General features: G+C 41.3%; 1 protein-coding gene across 2 annotated transcripts in view; it reads right to left on the reverse strand.

The window, feature by feature from the left end:
* Positions 1–1,220: 1,220 nt before the first annotated feature.
* The window catches only part of HAT1 (histone acetyltransferase 1), a 29,133-nt gene continuing 14,274 nt past the window's right edge, over positions 1,221–16,079 (reverse strand). The window contains exons 5-11 of one of the 2 annotated variants that reach the window (XM_048486239.1): positions 13,177–13,356; positions 12,858–12,979; positions 12,246–12,350; positions 11,802–11,908; positions 5,708–5,859; positions 3,851–3,967; positions 1,221–1,618 (exon numbers count right to left, since the gene is read on the reverse strand). In XM_048486239.1, the coding sequence (XP_048342196.1) occupies positions 1,451–1,618; positions 3,851–3,967; positions 5,708–5,859; positions 11,802–11,908; positions 12,246–12,350; positions 12,858–12,979; positions 13,177–13,356 (951 nt within the window). In that variant the 3' untranslated portion in view covers positions 1,221–1,450. The remainder of the gene's footprint in view (positions 1,619–3,850; positions 3,968–5,707; positions 5,860–11,801; positions 11,909–12,245; positions 12,351–12,857; positions 12,980–13,176; positions 13,357–16,079) is intronic. The other variant, XM_048486240.1, reaches the window with a different exon arrangement.

Consider the following 16,079-nt stretch of genomic DNA (forward strand, 5'->3'; position numbering starts at 1 on the left):
AAGCCATCTTCTTTAAAATGGATTTGAAAGGGAATTAGATAAATTCATACAGGATAGGTCAATCAGTGGCTAGTAGCCATGGTAACTAGAGGCAATGGACTACTGAATACCAGTGCTAGAGCCATTGACTTCTATGCTGTTGCTGGCCTTCCAGAATAACTGCAATACAGACCACTGATCTGATCTGATCCAGCAAGATTCTTCTTATGTTCTTTGCTTTCCCTTATGTTAGGTCAGTGATCTAGAAAGGCAGGGGTGAAAAATATCTTACCAATACACTGTTGGGAAATCTCAAAGCAGAAGATTTGTGATACTGGCTTTTACAGCATTCTTACTGATACTGTGTAGTAGTTTGCACCAGCTTACTTTCACCCCTGCTGGGAGACCCCAGCAAGCAAGAGGGAAGGAAATGCTTCTTTATTAAAGCAATGGAGATGTCACCATCACCAACAAAAGGGCAGCTGAGGACAGCGGAGGAAACTGGTAATTCCAATGACAGCTGCAGCACAAGTAAGTGATCATACTCCACGTCTCTACCTAACTCCGCTCTGTCTCTTAGCCATGTTGCAGCCCGACCAAGAGATGCTCATACATAAACACGTTATACACAAAGATAAATACATAAAGATAAAAAGAACACAACAGCAGTTTCTTCACTGCTCTGGTAACAACTGACTGAATTTGTTGCAGCAACATGCTGTTTTCTCAAAACGAATTGCAAGCTGCCAGAAGATGGCAACACTGCATGCCATCAGGATAGTAACTGTGTGCTAAAATAGCATCACATAAATGTCATAATTTTCTGAAACAAGTTCAGGTTAGTAAATCGGCCCAGGATCTCTCCTACATTATTTACTGATCCATCTCAAAGACTCTGATGGAATACACTATCTGACAACCACCTCACTCTTCTCTCAACATGAGATGGCAACAATATAATGGGCTAAGTTTCAGCGACTCAGAATCCCGAAACTGATCTGCAGGTGTGCATTAAAACTACACTTATTGCTGTCTTAGCTAGAAAACTAAACATGTCAAGAACTCTACAAAATGCCAGATCTTTTTATGTAAGATGCTAGGTTATGTACTGCGGTTTTAATAGTTTTAATTTATGTTAGTCTATATGTTGTTGTGTGTCAATTTGAGTCCTGCTAGACAGGAAGATGGGATATACATATAAGCAAATAATAATAATATAAAAAACTCAGATAATATTACTGTGAAGTGCATCTCAGTCTACTTTTATTTCAGCAGAGTGCCCCGGAATCTAAGCAATTTTTAAATCTACAACACAAAAATAGAAAATATTCAGAACGCACAGAAAACCAGTCAACTTGAAAGTGATCAAAAATGTCACGTGAAATTCTGCAGTAAAAGCTGTGATCATGGATGTATTTCACAACACTATGTGGAGAAATCTGCAAGTTTGCTTGTAGGGGAGGCAGAATCCTCAGACTTGAGCGAGCCGTTCTAGGACTCTTCGATAATCTGAAACAAGCTGCTGGAAAGTCTCGTCTAGTTGTTTGTGCTGCAGATTTAGATCTATTTGGTTCAACTGGTTGGTTAACTCTTCTGGTCTCAAGCATCTTCTCATCTTCGCAATCTCTCTCTGCTTTTTCTAAGACAAAACACAAAATTTAAACAGATGAAGCATGTTTCACTGTTAAGACTGAATTGCTATTTTTATATATTTATATTAAGCTCAGAAATCCAGAAAGCCCAAGAATGGATCTTTGTCATTTCTTTTTACACACAATTGGCACCCTATAACCAAAGACAGCCACAATTAAATCCTACTGTGCTGTGTTCAATTAAAGTAATTGGTCCAGGAGGATTTACAATGTATTGATTCAATACCTTACTTTAATAGAAAAAAACACAATGCACAAAGATTAGAATCTATGGCAGCCAAGCCAAAATGCTTGGAAGAAACAGATGATGGCATAGACATGCCCACTCTTTGTCAGTTGCTGTTGGCACTCCTTTGATATTATATTTAAGTGAGTGCCTTCCATTTTACTGGAGTCCCCAGTCCCAATTGGTTGTGGTGGGTTTTCCGGGCTGTGTGGCCATGGTCTGGTGGATCTTGTTCCTAATGTTTCGCCTGCAACTGTGGCTGGCATCTTCAATGTGATACACCAATGTGATACACGATCCCCAGGCGTGAAAGCCTTCGACAATACATTCCCCAGTCCCAGTTTCTTCAATCAAGGACATTATTTGATTGCCTTCCACCACACTCTGGACCTTTCAAGGTGCCCTCCACTTATACCATTAAGTATGAGGTACTTTAACAACTATCAAACTTTACGTTGTTCCTCTCTGGTATAAAAGTACAATCCGGCAATAAGAAATCTCTCTATTTCCCTCTCCATTATCAAGCAACAGTTTGAGAATGAAGGCCACTGTTGACAATTTACAGGTACTTCGAGGTCTCCTGCCATTTTTGAACAGAAAAGCTGCAGCAGAGGTTGCAATTGGGAATCAAACAGAAAGGAAGCAGATGCTTAATCCTTTCCCTCATTGCAGTTTTTCTGTTTGTTTTTAAACTACTACTACCATGCTGTTTTTCCACCTGTACGCCAAAAAACCCCTCTACTTCTTTCCACCCCCCAAAAAACAGCTTAAGAGCAGTAATGGTAAAGAGAGGATGAAAGGATTAAGATGCTCCCTTTCTCCCCACCGCTAGGACCACTTGTCTGCTTAAATCAGCAGGTCATAATGGCCCCTTTTCAGTTTAAAAAATATATAAGGCACACAATATGAGTCACTCCCTTATTTTGAAACTGTCTAGTGTTTTTGGGACAGCCAGGAGCACAATTGATTTCTTCCTGTAAGGAAGGAAATGTACTTGCTTCAAACATCAGTGGCAGCTACCAAGTACTGCAAAACATTCAGTGTAATGACTGCTCCAGCTCCAGGCTTAATCCTAATAAACTGTGGAGCTCTCCTCTACACCTTTTGGCCCTTCCTCCTTTTTACTCTGGCCCCTTGCCCCTTCTCTGCTGCTAATCAACAGCTTTTGAGTGTCATTTTCTAGGACAAATCTGCTTTTGAACTCAGTTACTGGTTGGGAACCAAAGTACTGCATAGAATATCCCGTATATGCATTGGGATTGTGAGCGTCCCTTTTCCAACAACAGCTCCCCATCCCCTGGCCTAAACTCCACAGAAGTGCCTGGTGAGGCACTTGAGCCAGACAGGGAAAATGGTAGTCTCTTTCATGACCCCGCTGTGGGAGTACATATGCCTCTCTGCATCATGGCTACTGAATACTTTTTCCTCTGAATAAATGCAATACACTCCATGGCAAGATAAATTTCCCTGCTAAAAAGCAGTCCTTCCATCCTTTTACAGAGCTTTCAACATGAGCTCTGCTAGAAGGATGGTGTCTTTCTAAATGCTCACTCTGTATCACACTGCTGTTAATACTCAGATTTTAGTGCCACAAGGAGCAGAAGACCAGAAACTGGGCCATGATTCTATGCAGACCAAGTGCTCATGCTTTAGACCTCCAGTTTGTCATAAAGGTCAGAACATCGGTTGGCTGGTATTTCAACCCAAACTCAAAAACAGAACAATGGGCTAGTTCCAGACTGAAGTTCCCATAAGAACAACTGAACTTTCTTGTCTTGCCTTTCCTGCTGATCTCCACAAAACGTTGCCAGGAGACCCTGCAGCAGGAAAAGGGAATTGGAGGAAATTAATAATTTAGTCTGGATCCAACCGAACAAATGTAAAGGTAATAAATATGAACCTGAAATATAAATAGAGGTGTAGCAAAACAAACTGCACAAAATATTGAACATCTTAAGAAACTTTTTAAAAGTACACCAGAGTAAAAAGACACCTTGTAAGGACCCATTAGTCTTCTTTTTATATCCAGTCTGTAACTTCTAGACTGCTCTGCATTAGCCATGTCTGTTGCACGTAACCGGAGAATTTCATAAACTCGTCTTGTATGTTGCTAGCAAACAAGAGAAACACATTATCCAAAGGCTTACAATTATTTTCCACTCTTTACATATTAAGAAAACTCCCTCTCAACTCTACCTTGTAACTCCAGCATATATTTCTCTTATGCTAATATTATTTCATAGTTGCATGAGCACTAGCATGCTATGGTAGTTAAGAGTGGGAGACATTAATCTGGAGGTTTGTTTCCCCACTCCTACACATGAAGCCTTGGGCTCATCACAGTTCTCTCAGAACTCTCTCAGCCTCACCAAACTCACAAGGTGACTTTTGTGGGGAGAGGAAGAGAAGGAGTTTGTAAGCTGCCTTGAGCCTCCTCAAGGGAAGTGATATATAAATCCAAACTCTTCTTCTCTTTTTAAAAACTGTTTTCTCAATATTGATCCCATTGGCCCTTATTCAAAAATTCCCAAACACTAAAAAAATTAGCTGATCTGTTTTCATGTCTGGGGGCAAAAGAGACTTGGTGGTGAAAGAACACATTTCCCAGTGTGGCGAAAACTGACCAAAGGAGATTCAGTTCCTCTTGCAAACTAGGTTTTCCACCCCCAATGGTACAATGTTCTGTGGAGATTTGGTAGCACATTTTAGCCAACAGAGCCAGTGGGCCAAACAGAGAGGAAGAACACATGCCATTTTGTTGATCTAACTTATGGATTCTGAGAGTCACTGTGCAAAAGTCCTTCAAAGCACCAAAATGTCACTCAGTTCCACAGCAGATATCCTTCAGCTGCTGTGACAGGTACAGAAGCCTATTGCCAAACATGAAACATTTTTTCCTATGAACAAAAGTACTACACTACTAAGAAGCAACAAAAAATTTTTTATACTCAAACAGTAGTTCCTAGATGAGGACAGCTGTAATTCCCTTTTACTGTTTACTTTCACACTTTAAACCTCAGTACTCATTATGAACAAATGCACTCTGAACACAGCAGCTTCAATCTCTTTAAGAACATACATTTGTCCTTCGTTTCCCTTTTTAGGAATGCAATGCATTTACAGGTTTCTCACTGACTGGCGGTTCTGGTCTCATCTCTTTCCAGTTCTATATCCTACTTTTGACGCACAACTGGAAAAAAAAAAAACCCACTAACCATAACCTCACACTGCAAAGCTACATGCTTCACTTTCTGAAATCCACTGTCAGTTCTTTGCGTTGATTCAATGCAATATTCAGACCCCTTTCTTGTTTTCTTACACATCACCCAGATATCCTCTTTAATGTTTTCAAAACATTCTAACCAAGTTATCCGTGAGACAGTCAAAGGGCAACACCTCAATATACTGCCATAATGTAAAAGGTGACCCTTTCCCCCGTCCTTCCTATAATGTTTTTGCTGTCCACATATTCTCGAATAATCTTGACAATTATTTTTCTAGAAAACTGATGCCCTAGATTCTAAAATGCTTTACTGAATTAATCACCCATCAGTGGCGTCTTGACACAGTGGATTATGAATACAACGCAGTGGATTATGTGTACTACCTACACTCAGCCCTTCTAGACAACTGACATCAAAGCTCAAAGACAGGCTGAACTTGTCTAGTCGTGGATCAAGATATGGTGGTGGGCATGTACTAAAACCAAGTGGTGTCTTCTAGGAACACTGTCTGGAATCCAAAGAAATAGTGACGGTCTTTTGGGATTCTGCCCACCTAGAATAAATGTGTTGTTTATGGGTACTTTTAAATGCTTATTCCTTAAACAGAAAATGTGCATTTCATGTACCTTATTCACTTTCAACTTCTGCTGAGCCTCGGTCACCATCTCTTGGCTGAAACCTTGCTTCAGCTTCTCTGGGGAAAAGCAAGGCAGGTCTTGGCAAAGCTTCACTAGGACAAAGTCTCGTAGTTTCACGTAATTTTCAGATGGGTCTTCCGCTAGAAGAAAAAAAGTGTTCGCATCTTGAAGACTGATCCTTTTTCCCTTTACAAACAGTGTGAGGCTCCAGAAGTCTCTTAAAATGCCAGTGTTTCATTGTGGATAACCCAGTAAATATTTTTAAAAGTTCAGACAAGAACAGAATGTGCTTTAAGACAATATAATGTAGTTACTCAAATCTAAACCCATCGAAATCTACATAGGGTTTGCCAAGTATGTTGCTGGGAGACTGGTTTACCCCTTGGCTGTTTAGCCATCGGGCCTCTAGAAGCTAACTTCGGTGAGGCTGTTTTTCATTTTCTAGCTGCAGCATTCACATTGATAGTGCCTTCTGCCTTCCCAAGTTTTGCTCATTCTGACCCCATACAACACAAACCTGAACATTAATTTCCACAGTGAGATTTAAGCATTCTTCCCTGTTCCTTTCAGTCCAACATAAAGAAGTCAAACTAAAGAGCCGTTTGCTATAGTAAAACCAGAGGCTTTCCACTGACTCAATAGGCTTTAAGCATTGCAGCCTTTAACAACCATACTTCAGCTCAGAAAGTGGGAGTCTTCTGCAGGTTGCATACTAATGAACGATCCCTGCCAACGTTTATAGTCTGCAGCGTTCTTGTTTCCATTTCCCTCTGACACTTGGAAACACAAAAACTTCTTTTAATAAAATGAGATAGTTTTAAAACACACGAATAAACATTCAATCACAGGTTACAGGACTGGGATTTCAGCATAAGCTTAACTTAAAAAAAAATTCAAGTAAGCCATTACTAGAAAAATTATTCCAGACGCTGATTCTACATCTATATATGTAGTCACCTCATACTGAGTCAGGCCACTGGTATTGTCTACTCTGACTGGCAGCAGCTCCCTGAAGCTTAAGGAAGAGGTCTTTTTCATCACCTGATACCTGATCCTTTTTTTTCCACTGGAGATGCCAGGGAGTGGACCTGGGACTGTCTGCATGCCAAACAGATACTCGGCTACAGAGCCCACCCCCCCTCTCTCTTATCTGTCTAGCTTTGTTATCTGGCAATCATGGGGAAAGAATTGCAGGGTAATACAGCATGATGCTGGCAGGGGATGATGGGAACTGTAGTCCACAACATCTGGAGGGCCACGAGTCTGACACCTATGCCTAGCTTATTGCTCAGACCTGCCTCCACCCAGAAGAATCCACAGCAACCAAGACCTACTTCATTGAGAACACCATGCAGACAGTTCTCACATCTGGCAGGACCTTTCACTGAAATCATCCTATGCAGCAGGCAGGTGAGAGAGCCCAGGACCCTGCCAGCACAGCTGAGGAGAAATGAGGCACCTGAGGATGACATTAGCTGGCAGCACCAGTTGTCAGAAGCTCAGCAATGGGCAGAGACATCAAGCTGGCCAGCACGGAGGTGGAAGTGGGTTGTACATGTGCCCCACGATACATGAGCATGGCAACAGAGGGGGAGAAGCTTGCCTTCTTGGCAATGCCAGTTAACTGAGTATTCTGGATAATCAGGCTTTTACTGTACCACTTTGTAGACAAGAAGTTCACAATGTGGCTCCTACTGAGGACAAGGCTTACAAAGACATAAGAGAAGGGATAGTTTTAGAAGATAGCCATGTTGGCCTGCAGTGCAATGGTTAAAGAGCAGCAGTGGCATAATGGTTAAGAGCGAGTGCACTCTAATCTGGAGAACCGGGTTTGATTCCCTGCTCTGCCACTTGAGCTGCGGAGGCTTATCTGGGGAAATAGATTAGCCTGATCACTCAAACACACGCCAGCTGGGTGACCTTGGGCCAGTCAAAGATCTTCGGAGCTCTCTCAGCCACACCCACCTCACAGGGTGTTTGTTGTGGGGGGGGGGGGCGGAGGGAGGGAAAGGAGATTGTAAGCCTCTCTGAGTCTCCTTACAGGAGAAAAATGAGGGATATAAATCCAAACTCTTCTTTTTCTAAGTGCAGTAGCACCTTGAGACCAATAAGAAAGGGGAAGTAAAGTGGATAAAAGGTAAATCAAGATTATAATCCCGCTTATTTAATAGCTGTTTACGAACCCAAATAAAAGTTCCATAGCTATATTTGCATGAAAGTTTCCACACAGTAGCTATTTTAATAAATGACAGCAACGTTTAATGCAGTAACGTGAAGAGATCTGTTCATAAAGTTTTAAACATTGTTTGGTGCTTGCCCTCCTACAGTTGAGGGGGTGCTTCTATTTTTCCTAATCACAAGTGTACACTGGGGATTGAGGTAACCCTCAAATTGCTGACTGAACATACTGCATTATCGTATTGTGTAATAACAACTATGAACATATCAGTAATCAGACTATGTCCCCTTACAGAATGTTCTTCACTGGCAGAGCTAAGTCAGTACAACCGGTAACCATTACCAAAACTAGTTTTTTTACAACAGCCCCTTCTTTACTTTGCAGTAGCCCAAGCACATTACTCTGAATGAGGGCTTATCAGTTCTGAAGCTATGAACGTGTTGAATTGCTTACACAGATGCAGCAAACTTGCTTGTTATGACAGGGACTGAGCATCTCCCATGGCAAACATGCCATTATCTGGAGCAGGAAACAAGGAGACACCATAGTAAACCTGAAGACCCACCTGAGTAGCGAAGGAACAGGCATGCTAGGGGAAATTTTCTCTGCACACTCACTGGATTCCTTTCCACTAAGCTAGATCACATAACTCTCTTCCTCTAACTCTTCTTTCAACAAGAGAAAGACATCTTTCACTAAAAAATGACCTTTTCTGATGGAGAAAAAGGGCTGGAAAGGAGTCATAGGATCCAACCATACATAGTTATTCTTTCTTATGTATGGTTGGATCCTATGACTCCTTTCCACAGATCTGAACACGGCCACAAAAAGAATAAATATGTATGGTTGGATCTTGTGACTCCTTTCCACAGATCTTTCCACGGATCTGAACACGGCCAATAGTTAAATGCATTTTATCTCACTTATTCAGAAGGAAGCGTGTCTGGAGCAGTTTACAGGAAGTGCCTCCAGTTGGAATCAGTGGGTTGAACCCAACTGTTCATGAATTGTTGTTCCACATGTTTTCCGCAGCAAGGATAGTGATTGCACAACAATGGAAGTCCGTGAAGATACCGAACTTAGAGGACTGGAGAAATAAAGTCCAGCAATTATATATCATGGACAGAATTTCTTTTAACCTAAAAGACCGGCCAGCGGAGGAGTATTACAGAATCTGGCAGCCATGGATTAATTACGTAGCAATAGTTAATAAAATATCGACTAAAGTGTTAAGGTTTAAACAATTTTTTTTCAGATGAATCCAATCTGTATTCTTACATATTTTATTATTACAATGTTTACTATATAATGGTAGAGGGGAAGTCAGTAGGGGATATAAGTTGGGTGTGGGGAGGATGGGGTGGTGGTAAGGGAAAATGAATACATATTAAACTGAGAAGCAATGTCTAGATAATGAGTATTATAACTTTATTATGTAATCTGTTATTTTTGAATGGACAAACTTGCTCTCATTTGTAAATGAACGAATTAACGATTTTTTCCTTACAATTGTGGAAAATGCAATAAATATACTTATTAAAATAAAAATGAATTGAATGAATGAATGTATAAAACACGCTTTGCCACCTTTCCGTTCCCGACATAGCCGTCTGCATCCTCCACAAAGCTGTTCTGGAACCCTCAGGAATGGAGTGAGAAATCAGCAATAATAGCCTTGTGCCAGAGTTCAGGGTGTGAAGGCAGAGTTACTGCCAACGCAGGGACAACTTTTTGGGGAATGCAGAGGAAAGAAAAATCCACCCCTTTGTTGAAAGAGTAATAGAAATGTATGTGAATCAGAATTGCAAATTAGTAGTAAGTTTCCCTTTCGTGAAAAGAGACAGGATTGGTCCCGTTCACAACCGTCACCGAGATTAACCACTTCGGGCTAACTCTAAACCAACAACTATTTTATAAATCCAATTATCTTGCAGCTCTGACTCAGTTTGATGCACCGTTTACGTAGCTAACGTCACTTTCAATGCCATCTCACTCTCATAATTTCCTATCTCCCTTGTATCTGCCCAGCACAATTTCCCCTAACAGCAGCAATGAGAAATGGATGAAAGAGGAATTCATCTCTTCTTACCCTGCCTTTCAAGCTCCCTGTTGAAAACAGCATGTTCCCTGGCAGATTATTCTACAGGGCAATTTAAAATCTGTTTTAGAGTACTTCTGCTGAAACACACACGCGCACACCACACTCTGCACACTGATGCAGAGAGGCCTGCTGTCCATCACTGTATGGCCTAGCTCCATTTCAATGTGCTATAAAGGGGGAGATGATGTAATGCGTGCCCTTGCTGTAAAATGCAGACAGAATATTCTGCTTACAGAGTTGTATGTTTAAACAGACTTTTGTCCTTAGTCACTATGGCCCCTTCCACACATGCAGAATAATGCACTTTCAATCCACTTTCAAGCTGGATTTTACTGTGCAGAATAGCAAAATCCACTTGCAAACAGTTGTGAAAGTGGATTGAATGTGCATTATTCTGCATGTGCGGAAGGGGCCTATTTCTCATCAAAATGCTTACATTACTTGTTCTGCAGATGCTGGAAACAGTCTGGAAATTCCATGGGACTTTGCTGGACTCAGCCTTGAGTAGCAGATGCAGTAGTATCGAGCTTGCAAAAGATGTATAAACAAGCTGTGTTACTTTGCAGCAAAACCGGGGCTTTATGTACCCACACAACTCCAAACTGCAAGCAGTGTTTGCAAGTCAGAGGATTGCTTCAGACAGTTTGAGAGACAATGGGAAGTGCTGTTGCTAAAAGAAAACTACTCCTGGCCACACATACAGACCTTGTTGGTTGCACAACGGAGCTCAGTAGATTGTGGTGATTAAGTTTTTATTGGTAATGAAACTTATTGTATGTATCCTTGTAGCACATTTAGCATCTTATTGTTCCCACTAGTTCAGACTGCCTTTCTCTGAAATGCAGCCTCTTTCCCATGGTTTCTTAATAAGAAATGAAATGGATTTCCCACACCCACTGTTCAAAATTTTGCTGGAATAGACCTACATACTGTAATTCCAGAACGCCTCAAAACACACAGCTAGTTCCATGTACTTAAAGAGCTGCCAGAGACAGTTTGTACTGCGCAGGGATAGCGTTCAATGAAATGTTTCAGTAGGTGGGAAAGCTGACATCAGAGACGCCTAACTCAAGCCTGTGACTCATTTCCAACTTGATAGAATATCGCAGTGGTGGCGAACCTATGCCACTCCAGATGCTCATGGACTACAACTCCCATCAGCCCCAAATTGGCCATGCTGGCAGGGCTGATGGGAATTGTAGTCCATGAATATCTGGAGTGCCATAGGTTCACCCCCACTGGTATACCTCCTCTCCTTCAACTGCCCACACTGTATTGTTCTAGAGTAGCCTTCTACCATCTCAGTGCTGATTCTGATAATTGTTTCTAAACAGACTTGCCAGTGCTATGTGGAGTTTCATACATTTCATTCGTCGAGTCAAGAATGCTGCATACAGTCCTGGTGTTTATAAAAAAAACTATCTCCCCCCCTCCCCACATATTCAGTATGTGTTCTGATTTAGTGCTTTGTAGAAGCAAAGAATTTCAGAAACCTAATCTCTTGTCAAGTCAGCTGCGCAAGAAAAAAAATGGGCTAATTAACTGGTAATCCTTTCACGCCAGAGATTGAATTTCCATAGCGTCCTGTTCTCAGTAAGGAAAGGATTTGAAGAATTACATGATACACAGTCCTGCTATAAAGAAGGATAGTATTTAACCTTGCCCTCTTCTTAAGTCAGTCTTTGAAAGATCATTTAATTCTGACAGATGAATTCAGAAAGTTATGGCACCAGCAGCCAGCAAAAGAACAAAGTTTCACATACACGAATTCCCGTCTCCCAACAAAAGCCTCATTCCCGTACCTGTTATATCAAGCACTGTAGGGGACAACATATAGTATCTATGAACTGTTTCTAAAAGCTGAGCTCCATGACCTTCTCCTTGGAATGGAGGCAATATCAACATTTGGCTGCGGAAAGAACAAGGGGGTGGGGAGAAGAGAAATGTTTACCGAAAAAGGACTACAGCCACTTTGAAAGCAAAGCTTTTTACTAATACTTATTTACAACGGCTTACAAGTTGCAGCAATATATTACAAACCACAAAAAAGCCAATATATTCCAGTCTGGGTTTGAGCTCTTTTCCGTGTTTTTTTTTAATGCAAACAAACAAATAAATTCAAAGTCAAACAAGAGACTTTTGCATTTTTTTTTAAAAAAACAAACATTATCAAACAAGGATTGGGAACTTCCAACAGTTCTCTCGCCCGAAATAAAAGGCAAGGCACATGTTACGTTGTCAATTACCTTACACGTGGCCGGGTTTTGTCTGGGTACACATAGTAATTATAGACTGTCATATAGCCTACGGTCGCAAAGAGCGTCGCTCCATCCTTATTATACTTCTCAAATCTGCAGATAAAACAGAAAGCCAAGCAGGTCAATTACAGTCGCGCTCCCATGCAGTGTCCATTTTCTTTTCCATTCTCTGACTGAATTTTCAGTGTCAGCAAGCTACTCTGTGAGGGCCCAATGGGTACACCTGCTATGTTCTGAATGTACAATTCACTTAATTGGTGTGCAGCAACTTGGATAAATCAGACCTCTTTACAGCACTTCAGCGCACTTGCCTATTATAAAGATGAATAGGTGGCAAGTAAAAGAAAACACAGGCAAAGCTCATTTTACTGTTTAAGCCCCACATTCAGGGATCCATTGGACAACAGTATTTAATTTGGCTCTATTCTCAAAGGCCTCAAAAAGCATAATGGGTGCAAACTCCAGCCTGATAAACAATAGTTTTCCTTTTCCTGGGAAAAAATATCGTTATACTGTCCCAAATAATTGGCCAGCCACAATTAAAAATGCAGCCCTTTGTAGAGGTAATAAGGTCCGCTGCCGCTTTAGGACTGTACTTACACTAGAAAGTAGTTCCATCGCTCGTCGTCCACGTCAATAAAGCTAGCAGTTTCAATAAACCACATCAAGAAGGTCTGAAGCCTTTCATGATACTCTCGAAAGCCTGGGCATGTCATGTCAGCCTAGGGAAAAAGTCAGGTGAAACCCTTCACAGAAAGGAAGGCAGTGGAACATCATGTTTCTGTAGGGAAGGACTTAAAAGTTAAGCGACTTTTGCAAACATAAACATTTTTCAAATATTGCAAGAAAACTGCATAAAAGCCACGAAAACTGAAGTACAACAACTATATCATTTGGTGTCAATGAGCCTTTTTTTTACCTTGTATATCTGATAAGTGATATCTTCACCAGCTTCTCTGTTGTGCACAGAATATGTATGCAATAATATTCCAAATGGCTTGAAGTTCACATCCTTTTCCAGCAGACACGCAAAGTCATCTATACTTCTGTTAAAACCTGGTGGAATAATTTCTCTGATTTTATTCTCTATGTCATCTGCCTGGAAGTCAAGAGGAGAAAATCACAGTGATTTTTTTTAACAAGTCCACAGAAAATGTATATATACACCTTCATTCCTCTGGGATAACAAGAGGATCTTTATTCACATATGACATAGTTAAACCTTTGGTTTGTTGACTCTAGGTGATCTTAACTTCCCATAGTTCTGCAGAAAAAGTTGCTGTGTAGATCCAGAAACAAAAAGCTGTAGACCTTACAGACATGAGTCTCAGTGCTAGATGCTCCACTGTGGTCCTCACCAGAGTTCAGAGCACAGCCCGCCCTTCAAAGCCATCCACCAGAAACACAAATGGTACGAAGGCATTCTAGTTTCCCCAATTTTCAACGTTGTGCTGAAGGAAGCTATTTGCCTCATTCCCAACGGAGGGGGGTGGAAACAAGGAAGTGCCTGACCATTCAAATAATCACAGTTACTTAGGAGGACCACACATATATGAACTACAGCTGTTAGCTGTTCCTTAGCTGGCTTCCACAAATAACATACTGTATATACTCATGTATAAGTCGACCCGCATATAAGTCGAGGCACCTAATTTTACCACAAAAAACTGGGAAAACTTATTGACTCGCGTATAAGTTGAGGGTGGGAAATGCAGCAGCTACTGGTAAATTTCAAAAATAAAAATAGATACCAATAAAATTACATTAATTGAGGCATCAGTAGGTTAAATGTTTTTAAATATTTATTTCAAAGAAAAATAGTAAATTAGCTCTGTAAGTGGAAAAGGGAGTCAACAAAAACAATATGGTCTCAACAATAACTTTAAAAGTACAAAAACCTTAGCTCAACCAGCAACCAAGCTAAAACACAAGAGTTAAAATCCTTCAAAACTAAGTTTTTTGTCAGGGGGCAATGTTTTATAAGAGGCATAGTGCACTCAACATTTCAGACTATCTTTAGGAGACTCTCCTGATGATACCAGCCAGGTTTGGTGAAGTTTGGTTCAGGGGGTCCAAAGTTATGGACCCCCTAAACCAAACATCACCAAACCTGGCTGGTATCAGCAACGGATTATCCTGATGATACCAACCAGGTTTGGTGAAGTTTGGTTCAAGGGGTCCAAAGTTATGGACCCTCAAAATGTAGCCCCATCTACTGTTAGCTCCCATTGGAAACAATAGGGGATGATGCACCCTCTTTGGGGGTCCATAACTTTGGACCCCCTGAACCAATCTTTACCAAACTTGGGTGGGATCATCAGGAGTGTCACCTGATGATATCCTGAAATTTTGGTGCTGCTAGACCAGGGGTAGGGAGCCTGCGGCTCTCCAGATGTTCAGGTACTACAATTCCCATCAGCCCCTACCAGCATGGCCAATTGGCCATGCTGACAGAGGCTGATGGGAATTGTAGTTCCCGAACATCTGGAGAGCCGCAGGTTCCCTACCCCTGTGCTAGACTAATAACTGCACTCCCTGGCGGCCAACAAAGTAAAAACCCAAAAATATTTTTTAAAATACAACTGACTCGTGTATAAGTCAAGGGGGGCTTTTTCAGCACAAAAAATGTGCTGAAAAACTCGACTTATACACGAGTATACACGGTACATGGCCAGGCAGAAAATATTAGTTCAATGAGTTAAATGTAATGCGATTAGGGAGATGCTAAATTTTCTGATTCACTAATGCCGCTTTCCCTTTAACTGAAGATTCCCGTTCACACTTATTCAAAAATGGTATTTTATCAGAAATCAACTAATCACCTCCCATCAATTAAGAGAAAAATTCAAGACAATGGTTGGATCATAAACATGTGTTTTGGAAGCTGTGGTGTGGGATCATGGAACCCCCTTCTCATTTCACCAATCCCAACACTGTTCCTGAGAATCCTCAACCCTCAAAGCCAAGACTTCATGGGATGAAGGTGACAGAAGAGTGGGAACGTTTCCTTTTATGATCCAAACTCCACTCATGCTAGAAGGGATCCAACCCAATCTCCCCCCAAACCTGCCCTCTCCTACCAACAGTGCCCAATGTCTCTATGGTGACAAACCACGGGGGGGGGGGGGGGGGGATGGGGATACCAATTCAATTCTTCCATCTCAAAGGCTCATTTGTAGCCTTTCCTTGATGCCAATATGACCTGGTCAGATACCTCACCATCCTTACTAAATGCAACTTTGACTCACATACCATTCTGCTAGGAGGGTGCAAAGAGTCTTGAAAGCTAGGAGCATTTTAACCACACTTCATACCTATCACTCAATATGGAGTTCTGTAGTGAATAAACTTCTTGCTTTTTCTGAGCATGCTGGACACAATCTCACATTCTGAGCCAAGCAACAGCACCCTCTCAAAACGAGGGCACTTAGGTAACTAATTGGCAGTGCCAGAATAAAGACCAACTCTTTTCCCACCTGTACGTGCAAGCCAGAATACAAGAATCCAAACATGCAAGTGCCAAGGAAACACAGAACAAGGATTCTGAGCCAAAAATACTCTTAACCATTAAGGAGGAAAAAAAACCCCACATTAAGATGCAAGAAAAAAGGCCCACACGACTGATTGTTCAATCTTAATTTAACCAAAGGGTCGAGAAATGAAACACGTGCATGTCCCCACCAAAACTGAATCAAGATTAAAATTAGACTTGTTAAAGAGCTGAAGTGAACATTACAGACTATCAGCTGAGCAGACAGCATAATCCTTTTCAGGCCCCCGAAAAAACCACTTGATTGAATACATTTACTACTTCTCCTTAAC

This window comes from Sphaerodactylus townsendi, linkage group LG02 (assembly GCF_021028975.2).
Source record: "Sphaerodactylus townsendi isolate TG3544 linkage group LG02, MPM_Stown_v2.3, whole genome shotgun sequence".
In the NCBI taxonomy this organism is placed as follows: domain Eukaryota; kingdom Metazoa; phylum Chordata; class Lepidosauria; order Squamata; family Sphaerodactylidae; genus Sphaerodactylus; species Sphaerodactylus townsendi.